The 16,407-nt window shown below is 35.7% G+C and overlaps 2 protein-coding genes across 2 annotated transcripts in view; one reads left to right on the top strand and one right to left on the bottom strand.

Moving 5' to 3' along the window:
• The window catches only part of snx19b (sorting nexin 19b), a 44,492-nt gene extending 42,180 nt beyond the window's left edge, over nt 1–2,312 (bottom strand). Inside the window, exons 1-2 of the mRNA XM_028465333.1 lie at nt 2,217–2,312; nt 120–379 (exon numbers count right to left, since the gene is read on the bottom strand). Of these exons, the coding sequence (XP_028321134.1) occupies nt 120–323 (204 nt within the window). The 5' untranslated portion in view covers nt 324–379; nt 2,217–2,312. The remainder of the gene's footprint in view (nt 1–119; nt 380–2,216) is intronic.
• A 1,384-nt stretch (nt 2,313–3,696) lies between these two features.
• il4i1 (interleukin 4 induced 1) lies at nt 3,697–15,705 on the top strand. The gene is made up of 8 exons (XM_028463829.1): nt 3,697–3,747; nt 3,828–3,915; nt 7,410–7,630; nt 9,729–9,841; nt 11,063–11,264; nt 11,342–11,410; nt 13,756–13,892; nt 14,937–15,705. The coding sequence occupies exons 1-8, from the start codon at nt 3,697–3,699 to the stop codon at nt 15,703–15,705; spliced, it is 1,650 nt and encodes a 549-aa protein (XP_028319630.1).
• Nucleotides 15,706–16,407: the final 702 nt, after the last annotated feature.

Genomic DNA, 16,407 nt, shown 5'->3' with positions numbered 1-16,407 from the left:
TTCATGTTTACAGCGTACCATATATTTATATATAACATTATATCACACTACCATATACTGTATGTACATATATGATTATATCACACAGCATTAAGTGGCCTCATCTCCATCAGACGTACCTGATCCAGGGCGATGAACCTCTCCAGGTGGATCACACGGTTGGACTCCAGGATAGCTCGTGAACCTAGCCATCCTCCCAGCACCACCAGCAGACTGCTGAACATCCACAGCAGAGTGTTGGTGACCAGCAGGAGGAAGAGCAGGACACACGTTAGCACCCCACCAAAGACCAACAGGCTCCTCTGTCCCAGGACCTCAGTCATGTCTCTGCACCACAGCTTTAACACCGACCGTCACATGTGGAGGCGCCGCATGGCGCCTGGAAAACACACACAACACGTTGGTTTAAAAAGTGTTCAGTTAACGTAGCGGATTGGAACAAAAGCAGAGAAAATAAACATGTATTCCATGTTATTTTAACTAATCTCACACACTTTACCAATGACTGTAATGATAATGATAATGATAACAGTACTCGATACTAAGGTACAGCTTCTCGTGATGGAACTATATGGTAGTTTATCTGTAGCTTGAAACCTGATATAATGATCCAAATGTTATTTATCGTCTGATCCAAATGATGATAATGTGACAAACACAGACTGGACTAGAACATATATGTATTTCATATATGACCATATTTCTCCAACTGATTAGCACTCCCTTCCAAGAAATGTTCTTCTTGTGGAATTTATTTCTTCAATTTGGAAAAAACAATAAATACAAAGTTAAACTAGGAGATACAGCAGAAAACAAATAGAAAATTTTACAAATTAACATTCCATACATACATTTTTGTGATTGAAATGAATTAATTATGTTTGCTTTACAAAATTATAAAATATGGGGAGTAATGACCAGTTTAATCATGAACATTTAATTACACTGGTTTGTTATGCATACAGTATGTGACGCAGCATTAAATTAGTGTTATGATAATGAATACATCGTACAACGTATTTTGAAAAATCATATTACAATGGCAACAAAAAACAATAATTATACAAGAAAAAGCACAAAAACACAACAGAAAGTGACAAAAACACACAAAATGACTCCAAAAAACATACATTACAGAAAAATACACCAAATGAAAAAAATATAAATAAATGAGTAAAAAAAAAAAACCAAACATTTATTATATTCATGTCTCATAGAATTAAACCAGATAAATCACACACACTATTTTATTTTACACCCACAAATAAACCCTTAATAACACTACAGAGTACAGTATGTACACCTCTATGTACATACAACCTTATAACACATACTCATTTGGACATAATTAACTCTACTTAAACTCCGCCCACTATATGAATACATACTTCTGACAGGGACTGTACTAGTACTATAAATTGTCCATATTTCAGAATGAATTATCAAATCAAACTACATATTTACAGTGTGAATATTGAATAATCGCATAACAATTGGTAAAAATTAAAGTGTGTGGGTCATTTGTTGAAATATGGTCAAATTGATCCCCAGAGGAACAACAATACATGCAATAAGTGTCCAGCACATTGAAAAAATACCATCATGATAATTGTACCCATCAATTTAGGAAAATTCATGAATTATGAAGCAAAAAAACAGTCAATTATTATTTTTTGAACGTCAAACAATGAATGGGGTGAAATTGACAACAAGGAGGGTTTAGGATGTTAGACCTGCTGCAGTGGTTTCTGACACATTTGTGTTGTGCAGTCACTCCTGTAGATTCTACTGGCTTTCACCTTAGTTACCATGACTACCTGTCAACATTGAGCTGTTCCATGACTAATAGTTGTATAATGAAGCACCCAAAGCACAATATTATTATTATTAGACATACAGGTGTAAATAATACAATGGCCTCTGGTTTTGAGCGGGTTACTTGTTTCTATCGCGAGATCTGGCAACCCTGCTTCTACAGATGTTCTCCCGACATGATGGTCCTTAACTCAAACCATTTAAACATTTAAAAATGTCAACATTTACTTATTTTATGTGTTATTACGAAGCAAACACCACGCACAAGCACGCACACACAATTCCGCGATGTGGTTTTGTGGTCGGTGGAAAAAACCATCTTTTAACAGACAGTCTGTCCACATGAACACATTATACTTTAAAAACATTCACATGTACTGGTAAATAAAGAGTGTTGTCACCTGAAGGAGCTGCTGTTACTGAAGCATCTGTTAGCATCTGTTAGCGTCCAGCGCTCTATGATGATGACGATTATTTACTTCCGGTATTGTGCAAAGCTAAGGTTTTTTTTCTCTCTAAAAACTTTATTAACAAACGACAACCAGATTAACAAAAAAATAAATACAATTCTAAATCAAAACACAATCTATGGAAGCCCATTTCCGCCATTTAAAAGAATAAATAAGATATAAAGTTATAATTATGAGATACATAATAATGACTTAGTACAGTGATTTCCAATCTTTTTTGGATCGTGACCCTCGTTTTAATATCAATAATATGTGGGAAAAAATCATTATGACAATTTATTATGAGTAAGTCATAATTAGGAGACAGTAAAGTCCTAATTATAAGACAGAAAGTCATAATTATGAGAAAATTATTTTTAATGTAAATTTACAAAGAACATACAAAAATGTGACAGAATTATTTTGTAACAAAGACATATTTATGTACTGTACTTCTACTGTTTTCTACACTATTTACAATGTGTTGAATTCTAAAAACTGAATAAACACAAACAGCCAAATAAATGTGTTTTGAATGAATTATTATTCAAAGTGTAATTAATTGTAATTAGCATGAAGAAGGCTGTCATTAACCCTAATCCAAACCCTACCAAACCACACTAGATCCTTCCACCTAACCCAAAAATGTCAACATAGCTCCAAAGGTGCCAGAATTTAGTGAACGACACTTAATGACAGTCTTATGTATAAAACTTTAAGTATTACAAAAACAATTCCTTTAAACTGGCAAAGTAATGAGCATGACAAATGGTGAATGTGGTTAAATTGGCAAAAATAATCATGAAATCTGGTGAAAAGAGGTTAAAAGTGACAATAATGGGTCAATATATGTGACATTAGGTGTAAAAGTGGTAGAAAGGGTTTATAAGTGCTGAACATGTCTGGAAAGTAGAAAAATGTTCAGAAAAGTCATTAAAATGTGATGTAGAAGTGTCAGAAATGGGAGAAATGTAGCAAAAATACATTAAAAGGAGCAAAAACATGGTAAGAAATAGTGATGAAAATAGTTTAAAATATGGTGAGTTTGGTGAAGTTGTAGAAAAAGGATAAAAAATAAGTCAAAATGGGCTGAAATTGTTGAAAAAAATATAGTTTCTTGAAGGCATCTAGCGACCCCCTCCCAGTGTCCCACTAACCCAAGGTTGAGAAACGCTGCTTCAATGTAACTTATAGGACAAACACGTGTAATAATGGCGTTTATCTCAGACGTTTTAAGCAGATCTTAATGAAGAAGTGAAGTGTGTGTGATTGAGCGTTCCCAGCATCTCTAATCTCATTTGTTCCCAGTGAACGACTTTGGAGCTCTGTGGGAAAATACTCCAGGACCACCTAAAGAACTACGTAGTGACTGTGCAGTTTGACACGTAGCTTTAGTTCCAGGGTCTCCACTCAGAGGAACCTGGACTCAGACATGGATCCACCCATGGCAACGTATGAGACGCTTCCTTTAACAGAGGCAGAGGTGAGTCAGTGCAGCCGTGGTTCACGTACCTCATTGCTACATTTACAGTGTGTGTGTGTGTGTGTGTGTGTGTGTGTTAGGTTCCCACAGGTCCTTTGTTCAGCAGCAGGAAGCGACGGTGGAGCTCTATGTTAGAAGTGATGTCCCACATGGCCGTGGTTAAACTCTGTAAGTTCTGACCTAAACGTTCAATGATCAGATCAGGGTTGGACTCAGTTATTATTGTAATTGCATAATTGATCATCAATAAGCCTTTTCACGCTCTCGGAAATCTCACTCTCGTTTAGTTCTCGCCCATGAGGTCAAAGGTCAAGAGGTATAAATAATTTATAGAAGTTGTTCATACATCCATCATCTCCTGATACAGTAGACACATCATGATTAGATTATAAACTTGGAAGATTGATTCATTTGAAAGACTGTGATTTGATTTCATGTTTAATATGTGGAGGTTTTAAAATTAAATGAAAGATCATTTATTAATTATTACAGTAGTATTAGGTAATATAAATAGGCATATTATGTATAACCTTTTAACAAAAAATAGGTTAACATTAAATAAATAAATATATTCATATTTTATTTATATATATATTCCCTAGGTTAAACATGTTTGTAGTGGTTCCCAAACTGGGGTACGTGTACTTTTAGGACAGGGGTCTGTAACCTGTGGCTCTTTGACTGTTTGGCAAAGGCTCCCTATAGCTATAAGAACATGTTAAAATAATGAATTGTTATTTCTGACCAAGGATATTATTGATAAATGTCAGTGACACCAAATTAAATCATGATACAACAATTTGTAAACCTAAAAATTAATTATATTGTGCAATAACTATCATTAACCATAAACTTTCCTTACACCTTAATTCATTTTATGTTTTAAATCTCTGATAATGTAACTAAACCAACAAAAAGACTAGTCTACAGATTTTATCTGTGTGGGGAAATATTGAATTATCTGCCAATGTGCTGGATTAATAAGCATGCTTGATATGTTGAGAGATTCTAACAATTAGTATATATATATATATATATATATATATATATACATATATATATATATATTTACATATATACATATATGTGTGTGTGTGTGTGTTGATCGACATGATCATGTGTTATAAAATTCAAGTTATTTTTTGTAGCACTACAAATACATCAACAACATTTTTAAAAAAATGATTATTAATTATTTTATTCAATATAACTGTAACTAGAATTTTCTACACTATATTGTCTTCATTGAGAAGGTATTTTTTTGGCTCCAGAAGGATTTTAATCCAGGTGAGAGGAAAAATGGTTCCTTTGAGAATAATGTTTACAGACCGCTGCCCTAGGTTTATATGAACACCTGTCAGCAGCCACACACACGTTTCAGTTTTTTTTTTTTTACATTATAGATTTTTTTAACATGCACACTTTTTTTTCATCCATCAATCATAATTTGTTGCACAGCTCTTTAAAATGAAGAAAAAAACCCAGAAATAAATGGAAAAAAAGGCTTAAATTCAAGGTTAATGTTGGACGAGACACAGAAGGAGTTTAGACGAGTCAGCAAACACTAATAAATAATATATAACATGAGCTCAGGGGTACATGGGGCAATAACGTTTGGTAAACACTGTTCTATGTCAAAATGTTTATATTTTTGAGGATTATGATCACGGTCTCGTGGGTGTCCCTTATTTTGTTTTATGAAAGTTGCTAACCCTATATACAGTAGCTGACGGTGTAAACAGTGAGTCTGACAGAGATTTACATCATTTTTTCCATGTTGGAGGCGGAGCATTGATTCTTTGAAAACAAATATTGTGTAAATGTGGTATCGGTCTCCAAGGTAGAAATGCCGAGTTAGCAGCTAAAGCTAATGCTAAAGCTAATGTTGCACACAAGATAAAAATTCATTTTTTTCCTGCTTCTTAAACAGTGATCAATCAGCTGATCAGTGCTGTTTCACTTATTGACCTGTTTAAATTTGTAAATTAAAATCTTAATAAAAATAATCATGGACCTGTTTAGTGAATGGTGTTCCTCATAACTTCACCTTTTCACAGTGAGAACTCATACTGTCCTGTCACACTCAGAAATATCATTAATACATTTTATTTATAAGCACTTTTCAAAAACTCAAAGACACATTACAGTTGTTAAAACAACTACAAAAGTCAAAACAAAAACTACCAACAATGGTAAATAAAGAAAAAACAGGAGTGTAAACAGAGGTCTGTCACTTTGATGTTTCTAACATCGGTCCCTCCCCCAGTCTGAATATGTGTAATATTATTCATATAAACACTATTAAAACACTAACCAATAACATTAGAAACGCTGTTAGGTTGGAAATATCAACAGAGTAAACAAGCTTCATTACATTTATATCCCTCTGACCTTTGAGTGTGAAAAGGCTTATTACAATTATGACGTACTGTCAATTAAGGCCCAAGCACCAGAGGCGGTTCAAAGGGTTAGGGTTATCCCAAACCCTATTGTTCCCGTACAGATTTGATGTTTTCTTCTTATTATGATTCTTCTTCTGACACTTTACTTAGATTTTTGAGGCCCTTCCCACTGGTGCAATTTCATGAAATTTGGCAGGACGGTATCGTTTGGTGAAACATGTATAGTCTTGTTTTTAGCGCCACCTAGAGTTTGTAACTTTTCACTGGTTTGAACTAGCTGGATGGCATCCTGTAGGTATATGCAGTGGACAGTGACTAGAAAAAAAGTAATTTGGACCTAAAACCTAAATTCAACAGGAAGTCTGTAATTTAGAATTTAGTGAGCCAAATGTAGCACTTTTTCTAAATTTCTGGCCAAACCACACCATCTTTAATTGTAATTGTATTTGAAAAACCATTAAAAAAATAATATTTGAATGCAATCAAGTTGAGATAATTGACTTTGTAATTGCAATTGTCATGGAAATTCTATAAAAACTGTCAGTGCCAATTAAGGCATAAAATGGAAACATTTTTGGAATTTTTATTACTTTTATTAGACCCTAAAAACTTATACAAATATGACAAAAACACTTAAACTGGGTGAAAATGTTACAGTTCTAAGTCTTACACATACTGTAGTTAACAATTAATAAAATGTGTTTCATATTAACTTTACCTGCTCTTCAGGATCATTTTAATATTAAAAAAAATACAGTAAATCTATGTGTATAGTGACAGTAAAAAGGCTCAGACACCCACACCATAAATATTAAAATCTATATATTCATTGATTATGAATCCTAACAAGGTAATCAATAGATGAGAAACTAATTATATGATAGATAACATTTATTAGTGTATTTTACAGCTGATTATAGACATGGGTTAAACTGAGCCGTTAGCATTAAAGATGCTAACAGAAAGCTAACACGAGAAAGGATTATTTATTAAAGAATCAGTAAATGTGAATAATTGGAATTTTACTTCAGTAATTGAGAACATATATGTAATTGACTTCCTAATAATAATAATTGTATTTTTTCATTGTAATTAGAAAGAATGCCGGTTAGTGTAATCATGATTGAGTAACAATTGAACATGGATAATTGAAGACATAATTGTAATTAAGAAATGTAATTGACTCCATCCCTGGTCCAGATCACAGGCGTTCTTTTGGAGCAGTGGTGATGTTTGTCGTGGTCTTTGTCCCAGTAGCAGTGCCCCTGGTTGTGGTGGGGGTCCTGGTGTTTGCTGTGACTGTGAGCGGTGTGTTCAATGACCCTCTGTCAGAATGCCTCCAAGACTCAGACTACAGCCAGCTGCTGGACATCATGGAGGGGGGACTTCCTGCCTCCAAGGCTCCTCGACACGTAGCCATCGTTGGGGGGGGCATCGCAGGACTGACCGCTGCCAAGCTTTTAGAGGACGCCGGACATAAGGTTAGGGTTTTTTAATTCTTTGGGTTTTTTGATTATTATTCATTTTTTTATGCATTAATTGTTTTTATTTGTTTTTATTATCTAATTAATTTTCAATTTTTATTATTATTACCGACATCTTTTGCACTATTTTTTTCTACATTGTCTTGCACTGTTTATGAGAGTTGCTATTTAAAAAAAGAATAAAAATTTAATGGAGATTAGGGCGGGGCAATATGAACCAAAACTCTTATCTCAATATATATATACATATACATATACATATATATATATATATATATATATATATATATATATATATATATATATATATATATATATATGTATATATATATATATATGTATATATATATATGTATGTATATGTATGTATATATATGTATATATATATATATATATATATATATATATATATATATATATATATATACATATATATATATATATATATATATATATGTATGTATCTATATCTATGTATATATATATTTTGAAATGGCAATATATGATATAAATCTCTATAGTCTGACAAAAACAATTCTGGGTTAAATTTGCTGATTCAAAATGCCACACACACACATTTATTAACAAACAGCTAGTTTGGTTGATCAGTTAAATATACCTTGATCTGGGATGTCAGGCTATGTTGTAAAATAAAGATATTTTTTTTTAATCATAAATGTTCAATATTAAATATAAATAAGATTTTCCAATATGGTGAACTAGTCAACATTAGTGTCAAATATTCCTCATATTTAGAACCCCTGAGGTCCTTGGGGACCCCCTGCGTACACATCCATAGATCATACCTACCTAATGGTTGAACCAGAGGAGTGATTTTAACTAGTGTACACAACAACAAGACCAAAGTGAGGGTGTTTTGAGTCCGGTAGCCCCGCCCAAAAATGGAATAAATTGGATTTCATACCATTTTGTACTTGTAAAATTGACATCTATATATATTAATATCAGGATATATCGTCACATACAAACAGTGAATCTTATCGTATTATCAGATTCATGGGAATGTACAGCCTTACTACTCATTGGGCCAGATTCACTACGATCTGAAATAAAAGGTGGTAATAATCCTTTAGTGACACAGTTTCCTCACCTACTGTGCAGAATTCACTAAGATTGCAGCAATGATTAGTGCACGTGCAGAATTGGTGCAGACCGCCCCTATTTAAATGAGCGTTTAATGTGGAGACGTCAGTGTGCACAAGCACTGACATTTGAGGAAGTTAAATATGAGGCAGATGTGTTTCTCTGTTTGCTGCACAAACATTTAATAATGTAGAAAACTAAATAATATCAAATATTTTTTCCACCTCATTTAATGTGGGTGCTCCGTCAGGTCCTGTAACTTTGCTCTGATTAGTCCATGAAAAATAGTCAGATTAGGACAGAAACCGTCCTATTGTTAATACAGATACACAGTCTGTCAATCAGTCTGTATTATATGAAGATCATCTACTGACCATCATCCAGTAGGTCTGAGCAGTGCTGTGTCAGCACACTCTCATATATGAACATCAGTGATGATGTGTAAATTACATCTGATCAGCTGATCCTGGTCTGACATCAACACGATACGAGACTTTGACGTTAAAACATGGAGAGAAGGAGATCAGTGGAGAAGTGAGTCTGAAGCTACATCTGAAGCTATATCCATCTACACACACACACACACACACACACACACATCTTAGCTGTGTTTTCTGTCCACATTTACTGCAGTGATGATCTCTGTGTGTGTGTTTGCACCTCCTTCTCAGTCGTGGTATTTTCTGGTACTAAAACTATCAACGCAAACAGTTCCAGATTTCATGAATCACATTACGTCCCCCTGCATTAATTTATTTGCATTTCCTCCTCCCATATTTTTGCTCCCCCCTGGGAGATCCGCCTACTATACATATTCATCAGAGGGAAACGTGTTAAATGGAATCAGGGCACATTTATAAGCTCAGCGGCGGTGCACAGCTGATTCCCTAGACTTTGTACTCCTTAGTAGAGCATGACGTGATATTTGTACACGTTTTAAAATCACTAAACCTTTAGTGAATCCGGCCCTCAGTGTTTCCTTAATTCCCAGGTGACCATCGTAGAGGCCAGTGGGAGGGTTGGGGGACGTGTGGAGACCTTCAGGAACACCAGAGAGGGATGGTACGCAGAGGTGGGGGCCATGAGGATTCCCAGCTTCCACAGGTGAGTGCACGGCTGACATCTGTCCGTGCACGTGACTTTAACACGAGAGGAACAAGGTCAATGCTGCTAGAATATAAACAGTGATCGTTTTCAAGACGACGATGACTCCATCACAGTTAGCTATCTGTTAAACCTGTGGTTCCCGACCCTTTTTGGAGCGTGACCCCATTTCTATATCGCAAAAAAAAAAAATGTCATGTTTTATTTAAAAATAAAATAATGATAAGATTTTAAAAATTTAAAAATGAAATATATATATTTTTAATCGTTTCTTTGATTTGTGCATTTTTGTTATCAATTCAATTATATTTGTGTATTTCTAGTCATCTTGTGCAACCTTCAGTTCATTTTGTGTGTTTCTCTTCACAATTTACATTTCTTTTTTGAGTTTTTTTTGTGTATGGTAGTCGTATTTTGTGTATTTTTCTGTAATTTTATGTTTTTTGAGTAATTTTTTTGTATATTTTTGTTGTCATTTTTGTAAATTTTGCTGTTATTTTTGTGTGTATTTCGTTTATTAATTTTGTGTGTTTACTTTGGGGTTCCACACAGAATCAGACCGTGGGCTGCATGTGGCCCCCGAGCCTCCTGTTGGTCATGACTGAACTAGAGGTGATACAGAGGGCAATATATTCTTTTTATTCAGGAACTACTAGACAAGGTGGATAAATACTGTTAAAGAGAACAAGCAAAAATACACAAAACAAAAGCAAGAATACATTAAAAAAAAATAAAGATAATTACAACATACAGTAAAAGACAAGAAAACACAAAATTATTCCAAAAAACAAAACAACAATAAAAGTACGCAAAAAGACAAGAGAAACACAAAAAAATGACTCTAAAAACCACAGTATTAACACACAAGCAAAAACAACCACAGAAATACACAAACATTAGTCCAAAAATACACAAAAGAACAACAAAAATGCTTCATAATGAGCAAGACAACACACACAGAATGACAGAAAAACACACAAAATTACAATAAAAACTCTTTGTTCTTCCCTGTGGTAATGATTGCTTGTTATGCTAAATGCTGAGTCATGAATGTTGATAATGTGACCCTTCCATCACACAAACATATTTTTGTGGCCCCGCTGTGTGTGTGTGTGTGTGTGTGTGTGTGTGTGTGTGTGTGTGTGTGTGTGTGTGTGTGTGTGTGTGTGTGTGTGTGTGTGTGTGTGTGTGTGTGTTGTGTGTGTTGTGTCACTTTCACAGGATTTTACTGTCCTTTATATCCAAACTACAAATCCCCCTGAACCCGTTCATCCAACAGAACCCCAACACGTTCTACCATATAAACGGAGCTCTGCATCAAACCGTGACTGTGCAGAATAACCCAGATGTTCTCAACTACACTTTAAAGGATGGAGAACGAGGAAAGTCAGCAGCTCAGATCTTTACTCAGACACTGCAGAAGGTTCCTGACACACACACACACACACACACACACACACACACACACACACACACACTGATCATCTGATGTATACACAGGTTAGAGACGACCTCGGGGCCATGGGCTGCTCTGCCATGTTAGATAAATATGATCCCTACACTGTGAAGGTAAACGCCCACCATCACACTCACAACTCACTGTTTATATAATGGGGTTCAGGACCCCATTTGGGGTCATGAGACACTGGGAGGGGGTCACCAGATGCCTTCAAGAAACTAAGAATATTTGAGTCCATTTTTTGCTTATTTTTACCATTTTTCCTCAACTACACCAAACTCACCATATTTTAACCTATTTTCATCACTTTTTCTTGTCATATTTTTGCTCATTTTAATGTATTTTGCTACATTTCTCTCATTTATGACACTTTTACATCACATTTTTTCCACTTTCCAGACATGTTCAGCACTTATAAACTCTTTTTACCACTTTTACACCTAATGTCACATATATTGACCTATTATTGTCACTTTTAACCTTTTTTCACCAGATTTCATGATTATTTTTGCCAATTTAACCACATTCACCATTTGTCATGTCCTTTATTTACCAGTTTAAACTAATTGTTTTGGTAATACTTGAAGTTTTATACATAAGACTGTCATTAAGTGTCGTTCACTAAATTCTGGCACCTTTGGAGCTATGTTGGCATTTTGTGGGTTAGGTGATTTAGGTTAGACCAGATTTCATGATCATTTTTGCTCATTTAACCACTATCACCAATTGTCATGTCCATTATTTACCAGTTAAAACTAAATGTTCATACTTTTTTTTCTGCCACTTTTAAGCTAATATTGACACTTTGAATCCTTTACTATGTCAGAAAGTCTTTGTGTTAACAGCTCTTTTATTTTGAAGTCGCTTAGTAGTGATGTCACTTCCTGTTTGAGCGCGTCCAACGTCAGTAGTAGCGCTGTGTGTTAGACCATGAGGGCCCTCCGTGTGATGACTGAGTTACAAACCACACACACTCAAACATACCTACAAAGATTTGTACCTTCACCACCATCCCTGCCAGTACACTAACTACAATAATAAATATGCTGGTAACAAATTCTCTCTGACCGGAGCCCTGTTGAAGAAAACTGTCAGACAGTATCACAACCACGTCTGTTTTGATCCACTCTAATTTGAAACTTTTAACCAGTTTCTGTGGTTTTTAAAATCCTATTTCACCACCTTTTCCACTATCTTTGGTCACTTCATGTATTTTTGCTACGTTAATCCCATTCCTGTCACTTCTTCATCAAATTTCAATGCATTTTCTGCATTTTTTCATTTTTCAAGACATTTATAAATTGTTTCCATCACTTTTCCACCTATTGTTGCATGTGTTGACACATTATTATCACCATATTTCATGCTTATTTTTGCCATTTTAACCACATTCACCATTTCACATTTGTCAGGTTAAAATAATTGTGCCAACTTTTTTCTGCCCACTCTAATTTGTAACTTTTAACCAATTTGTGTGGTTTTCATTCCAAAAATACAATTTTTAATGTATTTTTGCAACATTACTCCCATTCCTGACAGTTCTCCATCACATGTCAATGCATTTTTTTCATCTTTCAAGACATTTATAAATTGTTTCCATCACTTTTCACCATATTTCATGCTTATTACTGTCAATTTAACCACATTCACGACTTGACATGCCCATTATTATGTTAGTTTAAACTCATTGTTTGCCACTTTTAATCAAATATTGACACTTCGAACCCATTTTACCACTTTTTCTGTCTGTTTTTATCCACTCTAATTTACAACTTTTAACCAATTCTGGTTTTTAAAATCTCATTTCACCACATTTTCCACCATTTTTATTCACTTTGAACCATTTTATTAGTGATTAAAACCATGATTTCCATCTTTAAGATGATTATAATAATAATAATAAACGTTCCTGGATAACAGTGGATATTATTCAGATGAATAAATAAATGTGGTTATCACAGATTCATAGAACAATGGACCATCATTTTACTGACTTTATGGATGGACCCCAAAAATGTTGAAAACCCCTGAATATGAGATTAAATCTCACTGAGTTTTTTCCATCCCTGATGTCTGACAGTAAACAGATTCATTCCACCTGCATCAGTAATCCACTTACACACACACGCACGCACACACACACACACATATACTTATACATGTATATATGTACATGTATATATGTACATGTACATATATACATGTACATATATACATATACATATACTTATTCATGTACATATATACATATACATATACACATATACTTATACATGTATATATGTACATGTACATATATACATGTACATATACATATGTGTCTGAGTCTCTGTGAGTGAACATTGTTCTCTGTAAAGGAAAAAGACGTGTACTAACAAAGAGAAAAGGTTTGAAGCTTATACCGACGGTTAGTTCAGAGGGTCCCAGTGATTGAAGTGTGTTTCCATGGTAACAGGAGTACCTGATGAAGGAGGGGAAGCTGAGCCGTGGAGCTCTGAGGATGATTGGAGATCTGCTGAATGAGAACAGTCTGTTCTACACATCCCTCATAGAGACGCTGTATATACAGGCAGACATCAACGACAACACTGAGTAAGACCTGCTACAGTACACACACTGTATAGTTTATCACTGTTTGTCTGACTCACAATCACAATAGCTGCTTAAATATCCATGTGTTTTACTGTAATGTGCAGTTTTTTGGCTGAAAACAATAACAAGAGTGTGAATAGCAAAATTAAATCACTATGGTGATCAGCTGTTTTGTGGAGTCAGCATTTACAGACACGCCCAGTCATGCCTTTTCAGAGGCTAAAACTCTGACAAATAGGCGAGTTTGTGAAAATAAACATGAAATACTGTTGTTGGAGTTCTTAGAACAAATGGAAATGTGTGAAAAATAGCAAAAACCTGGACCTTTAACGTTTCATTTATTCAGACAACTTTTTTTACTTTGATCACCTGCCAGTCTTCCTCACTCATCTTACAGTGGTTTTTACTTTTTGTCTTTTTTTTAAATTCACAATTAAAAACACCAAAAAACAGTCACATATTTAAACGTGTTAAAATATTTAAGAAACGTAATTTGGTCGGTTTAAACTATCACGTCCCAGCAGCTCTGTCGTAAGGATTGTGAGTTAAGGAAGTGACGTAGTTTACGCACATGCTTTGAAAGGATCGGGCAGTGACACTAGCTAATGCTAATGCTAGCTAACGCTAAGCCAATGCTAATGCTAAGTTAATGCTGTGCAACACGGGCCAGCACCTGCATTTCCTTCAGGAAATGCAAATATTCTATTGACAACATAATTGTAATTGACTTTTGGGGGGAAAATAATCATTGTAATTTTAATTGTAATTGTCATCTTAATCGAAATTAAGTCGTAAGTGAACATGGTCAATTGAAGACGTAATTGTAATTGTTAGATATAATTAAGCCCAACCCTGGGGGAGTATCTTTAAACAGCTTTTGTTTCCATGACTACAAACTTTAAACTTGTAGAAAAACAAACTCTGACCACAGGAACAGCAACTTTGAATCTAAGACGTAAAAATCATCGTACACGAGTGCTTGGTGTCATGGCGACCATGTGACAACCCTGGAACACACTCAGTCAAACTGTTGTTTCGTTGCAGATACTTTGAGGTAACGGGGGGCTTTGAACGCCTCCCCCAGGCGTTCCTTCAGCTCCTAAACGCCACCGTCCTCCTGGACTCTAAGGTGAAGCTGATTAACCAAACTAGTGGATCTAACGTGACCGTGTCTTACCAGAGTGGGCGTGGCCAAGCCTCCCTGACCCACCTGACAGTGGACTACGCACTGGTTACAGCCACAGCCAAAGCCACCATCTTCATAGATTTCCACCCCCCTCTGCCTGGAGACAAGATGGAGGCTCTGCGCTCCGTTCACTACGCCAGCTCCACTAAGGTGGTGCTCAGCTTCAAGGAACGCTTCTGGGAACGCCAAGGCATCAGGGGGGGCAAGAGCATCACCGACCGGCCCTCACGCTTCATCTACTACCCCAGCCACAGCTTCTCCGGCACGGCGGCGGGGGCCCTGCTGGCTTCCTACACCTGCTCCGATGACTCCACCCTCTTCCAGGGGATGGGCGACAATGAGCTGATGGGCGTGGTCCTGGAGGACCTAGTCAGGATCCACGGGGAGTCTATCAGGGCCCTGTGGACGGGCGGGTTGGTGAAGAAGTGGGGCCTGGACCCCTACAGCCTGGGGGCCTTTGCTTTGTTCACGCCCTACCAGCAGGTGCACCACGCCCACGACCTCTTCCAGGGGGAGGGGCTTCTGCACTTTGCAGGGGAGCACACGGCCACGCCCCATGGGTGGATAGAAACGGCCATGAAGTCTGCCATCAGGGCCGCAAAAAACATCAACAGCCTCACACTTTAACCCTGCGTATTTTCAACGTTTATCAATCTAAAGATTATAGTGACATCATGACTTTTCCTAATTTGATGGGTCAAGTGATTAAGCATAACATCATCATCATGATATTGTTTAAATTGGGGTCAATTTGACTCCAGAGGAACAGTGTGAGAGTCATAAATGTTCATCTCAAATTAGAAAAGATTTGGGTGAAAGATTTTCCAGATCCAGTAACTGTAAAAGTGAAAGTTTGACCTGATGGTGGCGCTGCAGTAAAGGTCAAAGATCATATAATCACCACAACCAATAGGGTTCAAACTCTAGATTTGGATGAAAACTATTCCAGATAAATTAATTGTAATGTAAAAGTTTACAAGGCAAATATCCTGGAGTCAAACTGACCCCGAGAATAAAATGTGATATTTGAGGATAATTAACAGGGTTAATGATGATCTCATCCAGGGTTTTTCAACCTTTTTTGAGCCGAGGTTAATTTTTTCATTTAAAATAATCCCAAAGCACAGATACCACTCACTGAAAGTGTTAAAAAATGTAACTTTGTATCCTTTAATAACAATATACAGTCATTATTATCATTATTCTTTTTTTCTAATTAAAAGTGCTAATTAATCTGCAGTCATTCTTATGTTTTTAAATGGAATCAAATAAACAAAATTATTTTACATTTTCCAAACAAGTGCAACTAACAATTGGTATCTTATATTT

Source organism: Gouania willdenowi, chromosome 13, assembly GCF_900634775.1.
Source record: "Gouania willdenowi chromosome 13, fGouWil2.1, whole genome shotgun sequence".
Classification (NCBI taxonomy): Eukaryota; Metazoa; Chordata; class Actinopteri; order Blenniiformes; family Gobiesocidae; genus Gouania; species Gouania willdenowi.
This window is presented reverse-complemented; position numbering and strand designations above follow the sequence as displayed.

Bases quoted from the DNA above. Each gene is read 5' to 3' on its own strand.
- il4i1 (XM_028463829.1), top strand. From the start codon at position 3,697: ATGGATCCACCCATGGCAACGTATGAGACGCTTCCTTTAACAGAGGCA. The intron at 11,265-11,341 runs GTTCCTGACACA...ATGTATACACAG, and splicing joins TTACTCAGACACTGCAGAAG to GTTAGAGACGACCTCGGGGC. The intron at 11,411-13,755 runs GTAAACGCCCAC...CCATGGTAACAG, and splicing joins ATGATCCCTACACTGTGAAG to GAGTACCTGATGAAGGAGGG.